The sequence below is a fragment of the Orycteropus afer genome, unplaced genomic scaffold, assembly GCF_000298275.1.
Source record: "Orycteropus afer afer isolate SDZICR_OR568_19922 unplaced genomic scaffold, OryAfe1.0 scaffold00612, whole genome shotgun sequence".
NCBI lineage: Eukaryota > Metazoa > Chordata > Mammalia > Tubulidentata > Orycteropodidae > Orycteropus > Orycteropus afer.
This window is the reverse complement of record NW_006922199.1, coordinates 828,305-844,586: the sequence shown is the minus strand read 5'-3', so window position 1 is coordinate 844,586 and position 16,282 is coordinate 828,305. Positions and strand designations below refer to the sequence as shown.

Genomic DNA, 16,282 nt, shown 5'->3' with positions numbered 1-16,282 from the left:
ATGTTGTAAGAAGGGACCATTCCCTGGAGAAGGATGTCATGCTTGGTAGGGTGGAGGGTCGACGAAAGAGGGGGAGGCCTTCAACGAGATGGACTGACACAGTGGCTGCGACGATGCGCTCAAGTATAGCAGGGTTTGTGGGGCTGGCGCGGAATTGGGCTGTGTTCATTCTGCTGTGCATGGGGTCTCTATGAGTCAGAAACAACTTGATGGCACTTAAAAACAACAACAAAAAAATATTCAGGGTTCAGGCATGCCATAAGTTAGAGACCATTCCCAAAACCGCTTCTTATATACTGGAAGCAGACCACATCCCTAAAGCAGCTACTCAGCTGCTTGTGGTAGATCCCACATTGAACGGATTGTCACTCTCATTCTGGGGAATAATTACCACTAGCTTCCCAGCCATTCAGCCAGGCCCAGCCAAGTTGACACACAACCTTAACTACCACAATAGGTCTATGACAATAATTCTCCATTTGACTATGGATATTCCTACATTAAGAAGTGTTAAAACTTTTTAACCTTTCACTACCAAAAATTATTTTGCACTTTCCTGATTTTTTCTCACTTCATTTTTCAGAATGAACCTAGTGATCGAGAAGATTGCCTCACCAAGAGGCATCATGTGACAGACTCTGAGAATGATGACCTCCAAAATCTTAATGCTAGTGACTCTGAAAGTGAGGAGCTTCATGAGCAAAAGGATAGTGACTCAGAATCCGAAGAGCATCCAGAGCCTCCTATAAGTGATTCTGAAAATGAGATTATGAATCACCACAGGAGTGACTCTGAGAGTGAGGAGACCAGGAAATTGCCTGTTAGTGACTCTGAAAATGAAGAACTGCTTAACGGGCACGTGAGTGACTCAGAAAACGAAGATGTTCAAAAACATCCTGCTAGTGATTCAGAAGTTGAAGAGCTCCAGAAAAGTCCTGCCAGTGAGTCTGAGACAGAGGATGCTCTAAAACCTCAAGTCAGTGATTCTGAAAGTGAGGAACCTGTGAGGCACCGAGGAAGTGACTCAGAAAATGAGGAGCTCCCTAAACCTCAGGTCAGTGATTCAGAAAGTGAGGAGCTTCCTAAGCCTCAGATCAGTGACTCAGAAAGTGAGGAACCTCAGAGGAATCAGGCCAGTGACTCTGAAACTGAGGAACTTCCTAAACCCCGAATCAGTGATTCAGAAAGTGAGGACCCTCCAAAGCACCAAGCCAGTGACTCTGAAAACGAGGAACTTCCCAAACCCCGCATCAGTGACTCAGAAAGTGAGGGTCCTCCAAGGCACCCAGCCAGTGACTCAGAAAATGAAGAGCTTCCAAAACCCCAAATGAGTGATTCAGAAAGTGAGGACCCCCCAAGGAACCAGGCCACTGACTCTGAAAATGAGGAGCTTCCCAAACCCCAAGTCAGTGACTCAGAAAGTGAGGAGCTTCCCAAACCTAGAGTCAGTGACTCTGAGAGTGAAGAGCCACAGAAGGGACGAGCCAGTGATTCAGATACTGAGAAAGCCTCCAGGCACAAGCAAAAGCCCGAGTCTGATGATGACAGCAGTGGGGAGAACAGGGGAGAGGATGGAGAAATGCAAAATGATTCCTTTCATTCAGATAACCATACAGAGAGGAAAAGGTTTCACAGTTCTGACAGTGAGGAGGAAGAACCCAAAAGGCAGAAAATTGGTAGTGATGAAGATGAAGAAAAAGACGGGGAGGAGGAGAAAGTAGCAAAACGGAAAGTGGCTGTCCTCTCTGATAGTGAAGATGAAGAAAAAGCATGTAAGCAGTTATTTTTGGACATAGCCGTATTTATTGTCTAAATTTATAACTGTGATGATAACTTGTTTTCTATTATGTTAGATCTATATTCTTTTTTTCAGCTTGATGTTCTAAAATGTCACTCGAACTAGTTTCCCTTGGTTTTCATTGGCTCTTCTTAATATTAAGTTTTCTTTGAGTTATTGAGCAGCTTTTGTTAAGTTCTAATTGACTCAAAGTAAACTAGACCCTGAGTGTCAATGGGAATATAAAAAGTTGTTTTTTACCAGAATGAGTAATGTTTCAAAGAAAGATGTGTACGTGAAAACCATTTGCTGTATACAGAGTTATCTGTGTGTCTCTTTGACAACTGCTTCTTTAGATCCCATTAGATCTAACATTGGTACCTCTTTTCATTTGTTAAATATTATTAAATACCCAAACGCAGGGAAGTTTTAGAGGGGACTATATTTAGACACTCCAAGTGTCCCAAACCTGGAGTCAGTGACTCTGAGAGTGAAGAGCCACAGAAGGGATGAGCCAGCTATTCAGAAACTGAGAATGCCTCCAGGCATGAACAAAAGCCTGAGTCTGATGATGACAGCAATGGGGAGAACAGGGGAGAGGATGGAGAAATTCAAAATGACTCCTTTCATTCAGATAACCAGACAGAGAGGAAAATGTTTCACAGTTCTGACAGTGAGGAAGAAGCCAAAAGTCAGAAAATTGATAGTCATGAACATGAAGAAAAAGATGGGGAGAAGGAGAAAGACAGTATTCCTGTCTGCTACCTAGGACTCCATTTTAACAGATAATTTTTACTTGATTGTTTTGTTATAAAACTTATCTTTCTTTGGAAAAGAGGTATTTATTCCCTTTTAACCTTACAGTTTTTATAGAAGGGAAAATAGAGTGCACACACTGCCAGTTTGTGAAGGAAGTTGAGAAATTCCATGCTGACTGGCAACACTTCAAACGCATGGGGATTCTGCTGTTGTTGTTAGGTACCCTCAAGTCGTTTCCGACTCATAACGACCCCATGCACAGCAGAACGATTTGGGGATTCTACCAAAGAACATCTAATCCTTTCAGTTCCACTAACACTAGGCAGCATAGATGGATTGCCAGTTCTGCACATCAGTCTAATCTTATTTTCTCTGTCCTTCAAAAGAAAACGTAACCTTTAATACTCACTCTTATATTGATTTCCTCCCACCACCAATCCCCAATCTTTCTGGCACTTTTTCTTAAGCAAAGTAACACATAATTGTAACATGACTCTGAGCCTTTTGGTTACTTATTTTTTTTAATTGTGAACCATATGACAGTAGGCCCTTTGATTTTTGCCACATAGTACCATTTTAAAGGTTATTCTTAGTAATACAATACAATAACTATGACAAAAAGGTTGGTTTTTTGTTTGTTTGTTTTATGACAGCAAAGAAGAGTCGTATTGTCTCTGATGCAGATGATTCTGACAGTGATGTAATATCAGGAAAAGCAGACAGAAGAGACAAGACTGTAGCATCGGACAGTGAAGAAGAAGTAGGGAAAGAAGAATTGTCTGATAAGAAAAATGAAGAGAACGATCTATTTGGGAGTGACAGTGAGTCAGGGAATGAAGAAGAGTAAGTGACAGTGTGATGTGAGTTTTCAAGGGTTCTTAAAAAGTGAAGGAGAAGGGATGTCTTTCAAGTTTTTGTAAACTTCTATTACAATTTCCTGTTGAGATATATGTAATACAATATGTACTACTTAAATGCATAACTTGGGGACTCAGGTTTTTAGTTTTAGTGTCTGAACTGCTGCATCTTACTAATACTGTTTCAAGTGAAAGAAGCAAAGAGGACATGTTGTATGATTCATTCCATTAACATGAAGTTCAGGAACAGACAAAATTAATCTTTAGTTATAGAAATTGGCCTCCAGGGTGTTGATGTAGGGGATTGATTAGAAAGAGGCATTAGGGAACTTTCTGAGAAGATGAAATTGCTTTGTATCTTGATAAGGATGTTGGTTACATGAGTGTGTACATTTATAAAAACCCACTGAACTGTACACTTAAGATCTGTACATTTTACTGTATGTAAATTATGCTACATGTTTAAAAGGTTTAATGGTTCTTAGGCAAATGAGAGGAAAATAAATTTTTCTGTATTTGTTTCTCCTATAGAAACCTTATTGCAGACATATTTGGAGAATCTGGTGATGAAGAGGAAGAAGAGTTTACAGTAAGTATAAGATGGAAATGCTTCTTTTTTTATACTTTTTGTTTGTTTTTAATGGAAGTGGTTCTCTAATAGGTTGTTCCAGTAAGTTGGAATAAACAACTATGATGTATTCAGGAGAAAAATCTAGAAAAAATGGATTCAGAAAGTAGGATAAAAGAATATACCGTGATACAAAAGGAAAATAACAGAAAAGATTGAGTTACAGTGGGGAAGGAACATGTTAAAAAAAACTGAAGTAAGGTGGTTCATAATGCTTAAGAATAAAATGTGCATTTGTTAGAGGGCATTTGATTCTAGCATCGAGTCTAGGTGATTTGAACTGACTTTCCTGTTAATAGCTAGTCAACATGTTTTAAAAATCTGCTTGTCATTAGAGTAACAAGATAGGAAAGAATCACTAAGCCAAGAACCAACAGAAGATAGAAATCGAAAGAAGCAAGCTCAACATTTAGAACTTTTTTTTTTTTTTTTTGGTTGTGGGGGCATGTTTGACTCTTCTGGAAGACACAACTGAGAGATGATCCATATTTTTGACAGCCTCAAGGTTGTTGTTATTTGCCGTCAAGTTGGACCCAACTCCTACCGACCCCTCCTTGGGTCTCCAAGGCAGTATCACTACAGAACCTTCCTTCCAAGGAGTAGCTGGTGAGTTTGAACCACCAGCCTGCTGGTTAGCAGTCAAGTAAGTGCCTTAGGCACTATGCCACCAGAGCTCCTAGGGAGACAAAATTTGGAATTAAATTTGGTTAAAACTCCAAAGAATAACACCTTATGATTAAGGATGATGTAGAAGTTATAATAGCTCTTGTTTGTACTTATTCCCAGCTTTAAGTTATATAATAGCCTAGAAAATCTCAATTTCAGAATTTGATTACAGCAATTCTTAACCAATTGGCTAATGCTCTTAGGCTCCTGGGATATGCAAATAGAAATCCTTTCAAATCAAAGATAACATAATCATAGGCTTCAAATTATCTGTACATTTTTCACATACACAGATTGGCACATAGTCAAAGATGACTAGATTTGCAACAAAAACATGAAACAGTAGTAATAAAGATAAAAATATACCTAATCTAGATTTAGGAATTTTAGACACCACTTTTACCAAAAGACTGTTCAGGAACATAAAAGATTAAAAAGTTTGTCAGAGCAACGTACAGTGAGACCTGTGAGAGCCAGAACTCAGTGGGACTGTCTTGCTTTTCTGGGTCTGGCAAGTTTTCCGTCTTGGACAGGATGCATTCTTACCACTTTTCTTTTGCTCGATTTAGTGGGAAATACTTGAGTTTTCCATCTCTGACAGGTTTCTGCCTTATATGGGTTCTGGCTTTCATAAGTTTTACTGTTGTTTTGAAATTGTAAGAGATGAAGAGACATGAGAAGGTTTAACATATCTAACTGAAGTTCCAGAAGGAGTGGAAAAAATATGCATAGTGGAAAACATATTTGAAGAAATAGTACATAAAGCCATATAGATTCAAGAAGCCTTACACACCATTTAAAACAAAAACAAAAACCCAAACCCACGGCTATCAAGTCGATTCCAACTGATAGCAACCCCCATTGGGTTTCTGAGGTGGTAAATCTTTACAGAAGTAGGTTGCCCAGTCTTGCTTCTGTGGAGTGGCTGATGGGTTTGAACCACCAGCCTTCTGGTTAGCAGTCAGATGCCTTTAGGCACTGTGCTACCAGAGCTCCTTTTACACGCCCTATGCAAATAAAAAGAACTCTATACTTAACTTTGTTCTAATGAAGCTGCAGGAAACCAAAGAAAATATGAAAGTCTTAAAAGCAGCCAGAGGGGGGAAAAAAGTTACATTCAAAGAAGCAGTAATTAGACTAATAGCTAATGTCTCAGCAGGAATAGTAAGAGTCCAGAACCCAAAGGAATGATACCTTCAGTGTGTTGAAAGAAAAATAATTGCAAACTTAGAATTCTGTTATATCAGCAAAAATACTTTTCAGGAATGGAAATGAAATAAGGACATTTTGAGACATATAAAACCTGAGGGAATTATCATTATACCAATTGAAGACAGTAGTAAAGGTTGTTCTTCAGATAAAGAGAAAATGATGTCAAGTGGAAGGTCAAAGATGCAGAAAGGAAAAAAGAGCAACAGAAGTGTGTGAGTAGAACTAAAGGAGTATTGAGTATGAAAAACAAAAAATATGTCTGATATGGTTTATAGTATATGTAAAATTAAACATATGACAATAATAACAAATTGGGAGGAATACGTGGCATTGAAGTATTCAGAGGTCTTTCTAGATGTATATAAAAGTACATTAGTATAATTTGATAAGTTAGATGTATATTGTAATCAGTAAAGTGACCACCAAAAAGATGAGTGGAATATGTAACTTGCAAAGTAATAGAAAAAAATGGGATAATAAAAATTGATTAATCCCAAAGAAAGAATAGGAAAGGAAAGGAAATATAGAACAGGAGGACATTTAGAAAGCAGTATATAGTAAGTTTAGCAGATTTTCGAAAGCATTTGCTGTTGAGTTATTTCCAGCCTATGACAACCTCAGTGCCTAAGGCACTTGACTGCTAACCAGAAAGCTGGTGGTTCAAACCCACCAGCCACTCCTTGGAAGGAAGATGGGGCAATCTACTTCCATAGTGATACCGCCTTAGAAACTCATAAGTCAGGTTAACTTGACGGCACATAACAACAACATGACAACCTCTAGCATGTCAGAGTAGAAGTGCATTTGATAGAGTTTTCGGTGGCTGATTTTTTCGCAGTAGATTACCAGGCCTTTCTTCCAAGGTTCTCCTGGGTAGATGAAACCTCCAGCCTTTTGGTTAGCAACAAAACACGTTAACCATTTGTACCACCTTGAGATTCCCTAGCAGATTTAAACCTTGATAATACCCCAAATTACATGAAATGTACTGAATGTTCCAATTTTAAAGAACAAAGATTTAAAAAAAAAAAAAATCCTATATACTGATTCTAAGTAATTCATGTAAACAAAATATATAAAATATAAAAATAAAGCAGTGGAAAAAATACTTGTGAAAGGGGTGAGGACGCCATACCTTCTGACCCCTAATCACAAGAGGAAAACAGACTCACCATCTGTAGCCCAAGGCCTATTCCTGAGAGGCCAAACATGCTGTCTCCCAGCCATTTCACAACCCTGACACCAACCGTTCCTCCCGCAGCACCCACCACCTCTCTGCTGGGTTCAGTAATTTGCTACAGTGGCCACACAGAACTCACAAATTATGGGGTTTATTAGGAAAGCAACAGGCTACAATTCAAGTTCAGAAATGCACTCACTCTCTCGCAGCCAGCTGTCTCAATTAGCAGCCAGCAGTCTCTCAGCAGCACATATCTCTCGTGTCTCTCTCAGCGGTTGTCTCTCAGCAAGTGCATGTCTCTCAGGAGCATGTTTCTCTCAGCCGCATGTCTTTCTCAGCCAAACGTCAGAGAGACTTCTTCTGCCTCTAGGAGGGCTCCTTTTGAGCCTAGCAGAGTGGCCAAACTAACCAGTCCCAACATCAGAATTCTATACATCTGAGAGAGAGAGAACTTCCCAGAAGATTGCTTCATTTCACCCTTAACAGAAATACCATTCAGGAGCTACTCAGTTTCTCATGGTAAATTTCACCACAGGGTTTACAAAGACTTATGGCTAGAAAAGCCATACCAGGTAATTTACTACACCGCAATACTCCTTGTGTCCACTGAGTTAACCAAAAGAAAACTGGTGGTAAAGATGGTCATTTTATACTGATTAAAGGCTTTAAACTTATATGCACCTAATAACATGACAAAGGCATTTGACTGCTAACCAGAAGGTTGGTAGTTCAAACCCACCAGCCACTCTGCAGAAGAAAGACTGCGCAATATACTTCCGTAAACATTTACCACCTTAGAAACCCAAAGGGGGTCACTGTAAATTGAAATTGACTCAATGGCAGTGAGTTTGTTTGTTTTTAATAATATGACTAAAAAAATTATATACATATATGTGTATATCTATTTCTCTTTGTATTTCTTTCTACTTTTGTTTCTTGTGTGTGTGTGTGTGTGTGTATACTTAAATACACACACACATATATATATGTATATACTTACATGTACACACATGTGGCCACACAGAACTCACAGATTATGGGGGTTATTAGGAAAGCAACAGGCTACAATTCAAGTTCAGAAATGCACTCAATCTCTCACAGCCAGAAACAAAAGTAGAAAGAAGTACAGAGAGAAATAGACAAATCTGTAATCCAGCTGGAATGTAACGGATGGAACATGTAGGACAAAATTACCACAAATGAGTCATATAATTTGGATACAAGCGCTTCAGGGTCATAAAAGTAATGTTGTTATGTGCCATCGAGTTGGACCCAACTCATAGCGACCCCTCTGTAGGTTTCCGAGGTGGTGTCACTATGGAAGTAGAATGGAAGTAGATTGCCCAACCTACCTTCCGAGGAGTGGCTGGTGGGTTTGAACTGCCAGCTTTCTGGTTAGCAGTCAAGTGCCTTAGGCGCTACGCTACCAGAACTCCTATCAAAGTAATAGCTTCTTCCATTCTGTGACTTTCCTTCTCACTTAAGTCTTTTGATGAATGAAAGTTCTTTCTTTTAATACAAATCAAATTTAGCAGTATTTTCCTTTATAATGAAAGCTTTTTGAATTGTAAGGAATTTTTGCTTACTCCCAAGATAATGAGGATGTTTTACTGAGTTATCTTCTAGAAGCTTTATTATTTTATTTTCCTCAATTAAGTGTACAATTTATCTGGAATTGGGTTTTTTATGTGGTATAAGGTAGAGGCCAAGATTTTTTTCCCATTTGGAATATCCAGTTGACCCAGCACCATTTATGGAAAAGCTCATCCTTTTCCACTAATCTGCAGTGCTATCCTTACCATAAAATAACTTTTCAACCATGCTTGTCCATCAAAATGCAAATTATAGAAAACATCTTATGAATACAAAACAATGAAATTAAAAATTTATAGCAAAACTTTGGAGCAAAACCCCTGCCACCCAGAAGATTAAAAGTTTCTTGCTATAAACGGTTCAGTCTTGTTACTACTGAAGCAAGAGAATGTGAGAACAGGTGGATTTAAAATCTAATTCAAGGTGGTAGAAAACTAGCAAAGTAAACCTGAAGAAAACAGACTAGAAGAAATAACTCAAGCAGTATTTGAGAGCCCATATGCCAGAGAGCTCTGGTGGCATAGTGCCTAAGGCATTTGACTGCTAACCGGAAGGCTGGCAGGTCAAACCCACCAGCCACTCCTTGGAAGGAAGGTTGGGCAATATACTTCTGTAGTGATACTGCCTTGAAAACCTAAGGAGGGGTTGCTATGAGTTGGATGCGACTCCATAGCAGTGATGTGTTTTTTTGTTTTGTTTTTTAATGTCATACAAGGAACTCTGATAGCATAGTGGTTAAAGCATTTGGCTGCTAACCTAAATGTTGGATGTTCAAATCCACCAGCTGCTCCATAGGAGAAAAATTAGTCAGTCTACTTCCATGAAGATTTCCAGCCTTGGAAACCCTGTGGGGCAGGTCTGCTCTGTCCTGAAGTGTCAATATGAATCAGAATTAACTCAATGGCAATTAGTTTCGTATGCCAGACTGTTGTGGGCACTGCCCTCTTGGAGCTCATACATTTAAATAACATATTACAAGATTAAGATACTTTGCTAGTTTGTTTACAGAGTTCTCTTCAAACTGATTATAGATTCAGTTCAGAGAGAGAAACAATGCAATAGATGAACCATGCACCAATCATCTGTCAGTTTGTTGTGCTGTGGTAACTTGCATGATGCTGGAAGATTTGCCACTATTTCAGCTACAACCAGGGTCACCCGTAGTGGAAAGGTTTCAGCAAAGCTTCCAGACTAAGGCAGATTAGGAAGAAGGATGTGGCTGGCTACATGAAAAATTGGCCACTGAAAACCTTATGAATGTTGTTGTTGTTGTTGTTGTTGTTGTTATGTGCCGTTGAGTCGGCCCCGACTCATAGCGACCCCTCCTTGGGTTTCTGAGGCAGTATCACTACGGAAGTAGGATTGCCCAACCTTCCTTCCGAGGAGTGGCTGGTGGGTTTGAACCGCCAGCCGTCTGGTTAGCAGGCAAGTGACTTAGCCACTGTGCTACCAGAGCTCCCAACCTTATGAATAGCAGTGTAATATTGTCTGATATAGCCCCAGAAAATGAGTCCCTCTGATGGGAAGGCACTTAAGATATGACTGGGGAAAAACTGCCTCAAATTAGAGTCCACCTTAATGACGTGAATAGAGTAAAGCTTTCAGGACCTTAATTTTCTGATGTGGCATGAGAAAAAATAGCTATAAGCATCCATTAATAATCAGAACTTGGAACATACGAAGTACGAATCTAGGAAGATTGGTAATTGTAAAAATGAAGTAGAGCACATAAAGATCGATATCCTAGGCATTAGTGAGCTGAAATTGCCTGGTATTCACATTTTGAATCATATAATCATATGACAATCATATGGTCTACCATACCAGGAATGACGAATTAAAAAAGAATGGCGTCACATTTGTCTTCAAACACAACATTTCAAGATCTATTCTGAAGTACAGTGCTGTCAGTGATAGGATAATATCTGTATGTAAAGAAGACCAGTTACTACAACTATTATTCATGTTTACATTGTTGTCGTTGTTATGTGCTGTCAAGTCGGACCTGACCTATAGCGACCCCTCCTTGGGTTTCCAAGGCAGTATCACTGCGGAAGTAGATTGTCCCATCTTCCTTCCGAGAAGTGGCTGGTGGGTTTGAACCGCCAGCCTTCTGGTTAGCAGTCGAGTACTTTAGGCCCTATGCTACCAGAGCTCCCTCATGTTTACATACCAACCATGAAAGCCAAAGATGAAGATTTTTACCAACTTCTGCAGTCTGAAATTGATCAAACATACAATCAAGATGCATTGATAATTACTGGTGTTTGAAATGTGAAAGCTGGATACAAAGAAGGGTCAGCAGTTGGAAAATATGGCCTTGGTGATAGACACAATGCCAGAGATTGCATGACAGAATTTTGCAAGGCCAAGAAATGCCTTTTATCAACAGCATGAACAGCAAATGCACAGACAGACCTCACCAGATGAAATATACAGGAATCACATTGACTACATCTGTGGAAAGACGCCATGGAGAAACTCAGTATCCTCAGATCAAGACCAGGTGCTTACTGTGGCACAGACCATCAATTGCTCATATGCACATTCAAGTTGAAGCTATAGAAAATTAAAACGAGTCCATGAGAGCCAAAATACAACCTTGGTTATATCCCACCTGCATTTAGAGGCCATCTCAAGAATAGATTTCACTCATTATATACCAGTGACCAAAGACCAGATGAGTTGTGGGATGACATGAAGGACATCATATATGAAGAAAGTAAAAAGTCACTAAAAAAGATGAAAGAAAAGACCAAAATGGATATCAGAAGAGACTCTGAGACTTGCTATTGAATGTAAAGTAGCTAAAGCAAATGGAAGAAATGATAAAGTAAAAGAGCTGAGCAGAAGATTTAAAAAATTTCAAACTCAAGAAGACAAACTAAAGTACTGTAATGAAATGTGCAAAGAACTGGAGTTAGAAAACCAAAAGGGAAGAACACACCTGGCATTTCTCAAGCTGAAAGACTTGAAGAAAAAAATTCAAGCCATATTAAAGAATTCCAGGGGCAAAATATTGAACAGTACACCAAAAGATGATGGAAGGAATATAGAGTCACTACCAAAAAGAATTTTTCAGCTATTTTAGGAGGGAGCTCTGGTAGCATAGTGCCTAAGGCACTTGATTGCTAACCAGAAGGCTGGTGGTTCAGACCCACCAGCCACTCCTCGGAAGGAAGGTTGGGCAATCTATTTTCGTAGTGATACTGCCTCAGCAACCCAAGGAGCGGTTGCTATGAGTAGGGTCCAACTCGATGGCACATAACAACAACAACAACATATGTTCAAAAATTGATGTTATCAAAGGAAGAAGTCCAAGCTTCACTGAAGGCATTGGTGAAAAACAAAACTGCAAGAATTGACAGAATAGCAACTGAGATGTTTCAACAAATGGATGCAACACTGGAAGTGCTTAATCATCCATGCCAAGAAATTTAGATGTCAGCTACCTTGCCAGCAGACTGGAAGAGATCCATGTTTGTACCCATTCCAAAGAAAGGAGATCTAACAGAATGCAGAAATTATCAAACAACATCATTAATATCACAAGCAAGTAAAATTTTTCTGAAAATAATTCAAAAGCGGTAGTAGCAGTACACAGACAGGCAAGTGCCAAATACCAGAAAGATGTTTAGTTGTGTTTTATTGACATGGTAAGGCATTGGACTGTGAGAATCATAACAAATTATGGATAACATTGCAAAGAATGAGAATTCCAGAGCACTTAATTATCCTCATAAAGAACCTTTCTCAGGAGGCAGTCATTCAAACAGAACAAGGGGATACTACGTGATTTAAAATCAGGAAATGTGTACGTTAGGGTTGTATGCCTTCATTCAATTTATATGCTGAGCAAATTATCTAAGAAGCTGCCTATATGAAGAACACGGCATCAGGTTTTGTTCTGGTTACCTAGTGCCACTCTGACAAGAATATACCACAAATGGGATGGCCTTAACAAACAGAAGTTTAGTCTCTTACAGTTTGCAGGCTTTAAGTCCAGGTTCAAAGTGCCAGGCTCTAGGGCCTAGGTGAAAGCCCCTCAGCCTTGGGCTTCACCTTGGCCTGCAGCTCCTGGTCCACTGAATCTAGAGGCTTTTCTTCACTCAGATAGCTGCTGGCTGCTGAGGCTGCCAAGCCCAAGGTTGACAAATAAAAGAGGCACAGTCCCGCTGTTACCAAACCACACTGCAGGCCATTCAAGTTCATTGTAAGTCTCCAGGTCAGCAGAGCATGGCAGGCTGCTGAGCAACAACATGGCTACATGTAGGGTCCAAGCATGCCATAGGCTAGAGACCATTCTCAAAGCTTCTTCTTATATACAAGAAGCAGACCACATACCCAAAGGCAGCTACTCAGCTGCTCCCAGTAAATTCCACCATGGAGTTGATTATCACTCTCATCATGGGGAATAATACATCCAGCTACCCAGCCACTCAAGCAGGCCTAGCCAAGTTGATGTACAAACATAACCATCACAGTTGCTTCATTTTTATCATGTGCTTTTTCATTTTGTCAATTTCTTTGTTCCATATAATTTCCTATGCTGAACTCATTTTGTTTATGAACATGTTATCACTTCCTTCATTGCTATTGTTTTAATATTTGCTGAATGTTTATGCTGGTCCTTTTTTTTATTTTGATGTGAAGGTTTATCATTTTTCTTTGAGGTTACCCTGTGATTTATAGCTTTTTCCCAAGTGTAGAACAGTCTGTTCTATCTTGTAGTTGTCTTGACTTCCCTGCCATCTGGAAGTTTTGTAACGACACAGATTTTTTTTCTCTCTTTTTGGTTTGTAGTTGTCCTTATTTGTCAGTTGGTGTCTCTGGTTCCCTGTTTACAATCTTGTAGGCTAATTTACTTTGGATACTTCCATAGCTGGGTTGGTTTCTGGATTATATCATCATGTATGTTAATGGTCATTTGTTGTTGGCTGCTATTGCTTCTCAGTCCAAAAGGCTCCCTTTAGCATCTCTTGTAAGGTTGGTCTGGTTTTAAAAAATTCCCTGAATTTCTGCTTATCTGGAAATGTCCTAATTTCACCATCTTGTTTGAGGGACAGTTTTGCTGGGTACATAATTCTTGGTTGAAAATTTTTCTCTTTCAGTGTTTTATATATACCATCCCACTGTCTTCTCACCTCCATGGTTTCTGTTGAGAAATCAGAGCTTAGTCTTATTGTTTGCCCCTTTTCGTTTTTCCTGTGCTGCTCTCATGTTTCTTTCTTTGTCTTTGGTTTTGGTGAGTTTGATGATGATATATATGTCTTGGTGTTTTTCTTTTGGGGTCTATCCTGTTTGGGGTTTGTTGGACATCTTGAATGGATATATTCTCATCTTTCATCATATCAGGGAAGTTCTCCAACAAATCTTGGACAATTTTCTCAGTGGTTTCATTTTTCTCTTCCTGTTCTAGAATTCCCATGACACGTAGGTTATTCCTTTTGATGGTATCCCACATGAACCTTAGGCTTTCTTCATTTTGTTTTGATCTTTTTTCTGATTGATCCCTTTCCAAAGAAGTATTCTGGTATTTCTCTTCAATCTCATTAATTCTGTCTTCCATTGCATCAATTGTACTCCTTTGCCCTTTAAATCTCTTATCTATTTCTGACAATTTAGTATTAATCTTCTGGATTTCTATCTGTAGATTTAGAATCCTTTCTAATTTTTCATTGATTTTGTCATTTTGTTCTTGTATTTTCTTCCAAAATTCTTCTGTGGTTTTGTCTGTGTTTTTCTTGATCTGTCTCTCAATCCTTTAAAGATACCTAAATATAATTCTTTTGAATTCCTTCTCAGGGAGTTCCAATGCTGCATCTTCTTCAGGGATGTGTTTTGGGTATGTATCCTGTTCCCTTGTTTCTCCTGCTTTATCTTGCCTCTTTGTGTGGACTGTGATGCTCTGTTGTCTCCGAGGCATTGTGACGTTTTTGTGTTTTTATTTAATTGGTGATTACATGTTGGAGTGACTTGCCCACAAGTTTCGTTTTGTTTGTGTGTTATGTATACAGGCAGGGTACTGTGCTGTGCTCCTCTATTCACTAGTTGACAGCACTTATACACTCACCACCTGTCTCCTTTCCTTTGTCAGCCTCTCGTATGTCCTTGCTGACCTTGGCAAACAGAGCCTGTTCTTAGGTCCCTGGAATCCAAATGAGAATGCTATCACTTTAAAATCCAAAATGGTTGCCACTTATAAACATTCAAAATGGCTTCAACCTCAGTCACTTTAAATATCCAAAATGGCTGCCACATGTAAACAATCAAAATGGCTGCATGCTCCGGACAGCAGAAAGTCCACAACTCAGGTTGTCTCCTTCCTTGCTGTTTCCCTTCCTAGTCATAGGCCACCAGAGCAGTTATCCCTGTAGCCCTTGGTGATCGGGAGTGATCTTTAGGTCATTTCTCAGGTCCCAGCACCACTTGGAAATATTCAGGCTGTTGGTCTCGTCAGAGTAGCTGACCCGCAGCTCCGACCATCTCTGCACTCACTGTTTTCGTTCAGTTTTTTCCACTACTTGGTGCCTAATCCACTTCTGCATAGTTCCTTTCAAAGCTCAGGGTTCCAAGATTATCTTCTGTATCTCTGTCAATTGTTTTTTCTTTTCTTTGTTGAAGAGGGTCTGTGCCGCTTGTCTGCCTATACCTCCATCTTACCAGAATCAGTCTTAGGGTTCTTGAAGTAGTCTTTTGTAGTTTTCTTTGTACAGGTCTTTTGTGTGTCCTTTCTAAATTTTATCCCCAAGTATTTTATTATTTTGCTGTAGTAAATGTTATTGATGACCTTATTTCCTTTTCAGCAATCTCTTTGCTGGTGTAGAGGAATCCAAGTGATTTTTGGATGTTGATCTTGTGTCCTGCCACTATGCTAAATTTCTCAATTAGTTCCACTAGTTTAATTATTGAGTCTCTTGGGTTTTATTTGTAGGATCTTAATCATCAGCAAAAAGGGCTAGTTTGACTTCTTCCTTACCAATTTGAATGCCTTTGATTTCCCTTTCTTGCCTTATTGCCCTGGATAGGACTTCCAAGACAATGTTGAATAGAAGTGGTGTTAGAGACATCATTGTCTGGTTCCTGTTCACAAGGGGAGTGGTTTCAGTCTCTCTCCATTGAGAATAATGTTGGCTATTGGTTTTGCATATTTGCCCTTTATTATGTTGAGGAATGTCCCTTCTATTCCTATTTTGCTGAGAGTTTTGATCAGGAATGGGCGGCGTTGGATTTTATCAGGTGCCATTTCTGCATCGATTGATATGATCATGAGGTTCTTTTTCTTTATTTTATTTATGTGGTGGATGATGTTGATGGTTTTTGTAATGTTGAACCATCTTTGCATATCTGATATGAACCCCAGTGGGTCATAATAAATTATTTTTTGATGTATTCTTGGAGTTTATTGATTAGGATTTTGTTGAAGATATTTGCATCTATATTCATGAGGGATAAAGGTCTGTACTTTTCCTTTTTAGTTGTGTCTTTCTCTAGTTGGTTTTTTTTTGTGTGTGTGTGATTTGGGTGAAGATTTACAGAGCAAATTCACTTTCCATACAGCAGTTCACATATACTTTGTCTCATGACATTGACCACAGTTTACCACAATG

General features: G+C 39.2%; 1 protein-coding gene across 1 annotated transcript in view; it reads left to right on the top strand.

Annotated features, from left to right (window-relative positions):
• IWS1 (interacts with SUPT6H, CTD assembly factor 1) overlaps nt 1–16,282 on the top strand; it is a 119,552-nt gene that overhangs the window by 47,172 nt on the left and 56,098 nt on the right. Inside the window, exons 3-5 of the mRNA XM_042783051.1 lie at nt 584–1,772; nt 3,190–3,379; nt 3,925–3,982. Of these exons, the coding sequence (XP_042638985.1) occupies nt 584–1,772; nt 3,190–3,379; nt 3,925–3,982 (1,437 nt within the window). The remainder of the gene's footprint in view (nt 1–583; nt 1,773–3,189; nt 3,380–3,924; nt 3,983–16,282) is intronic.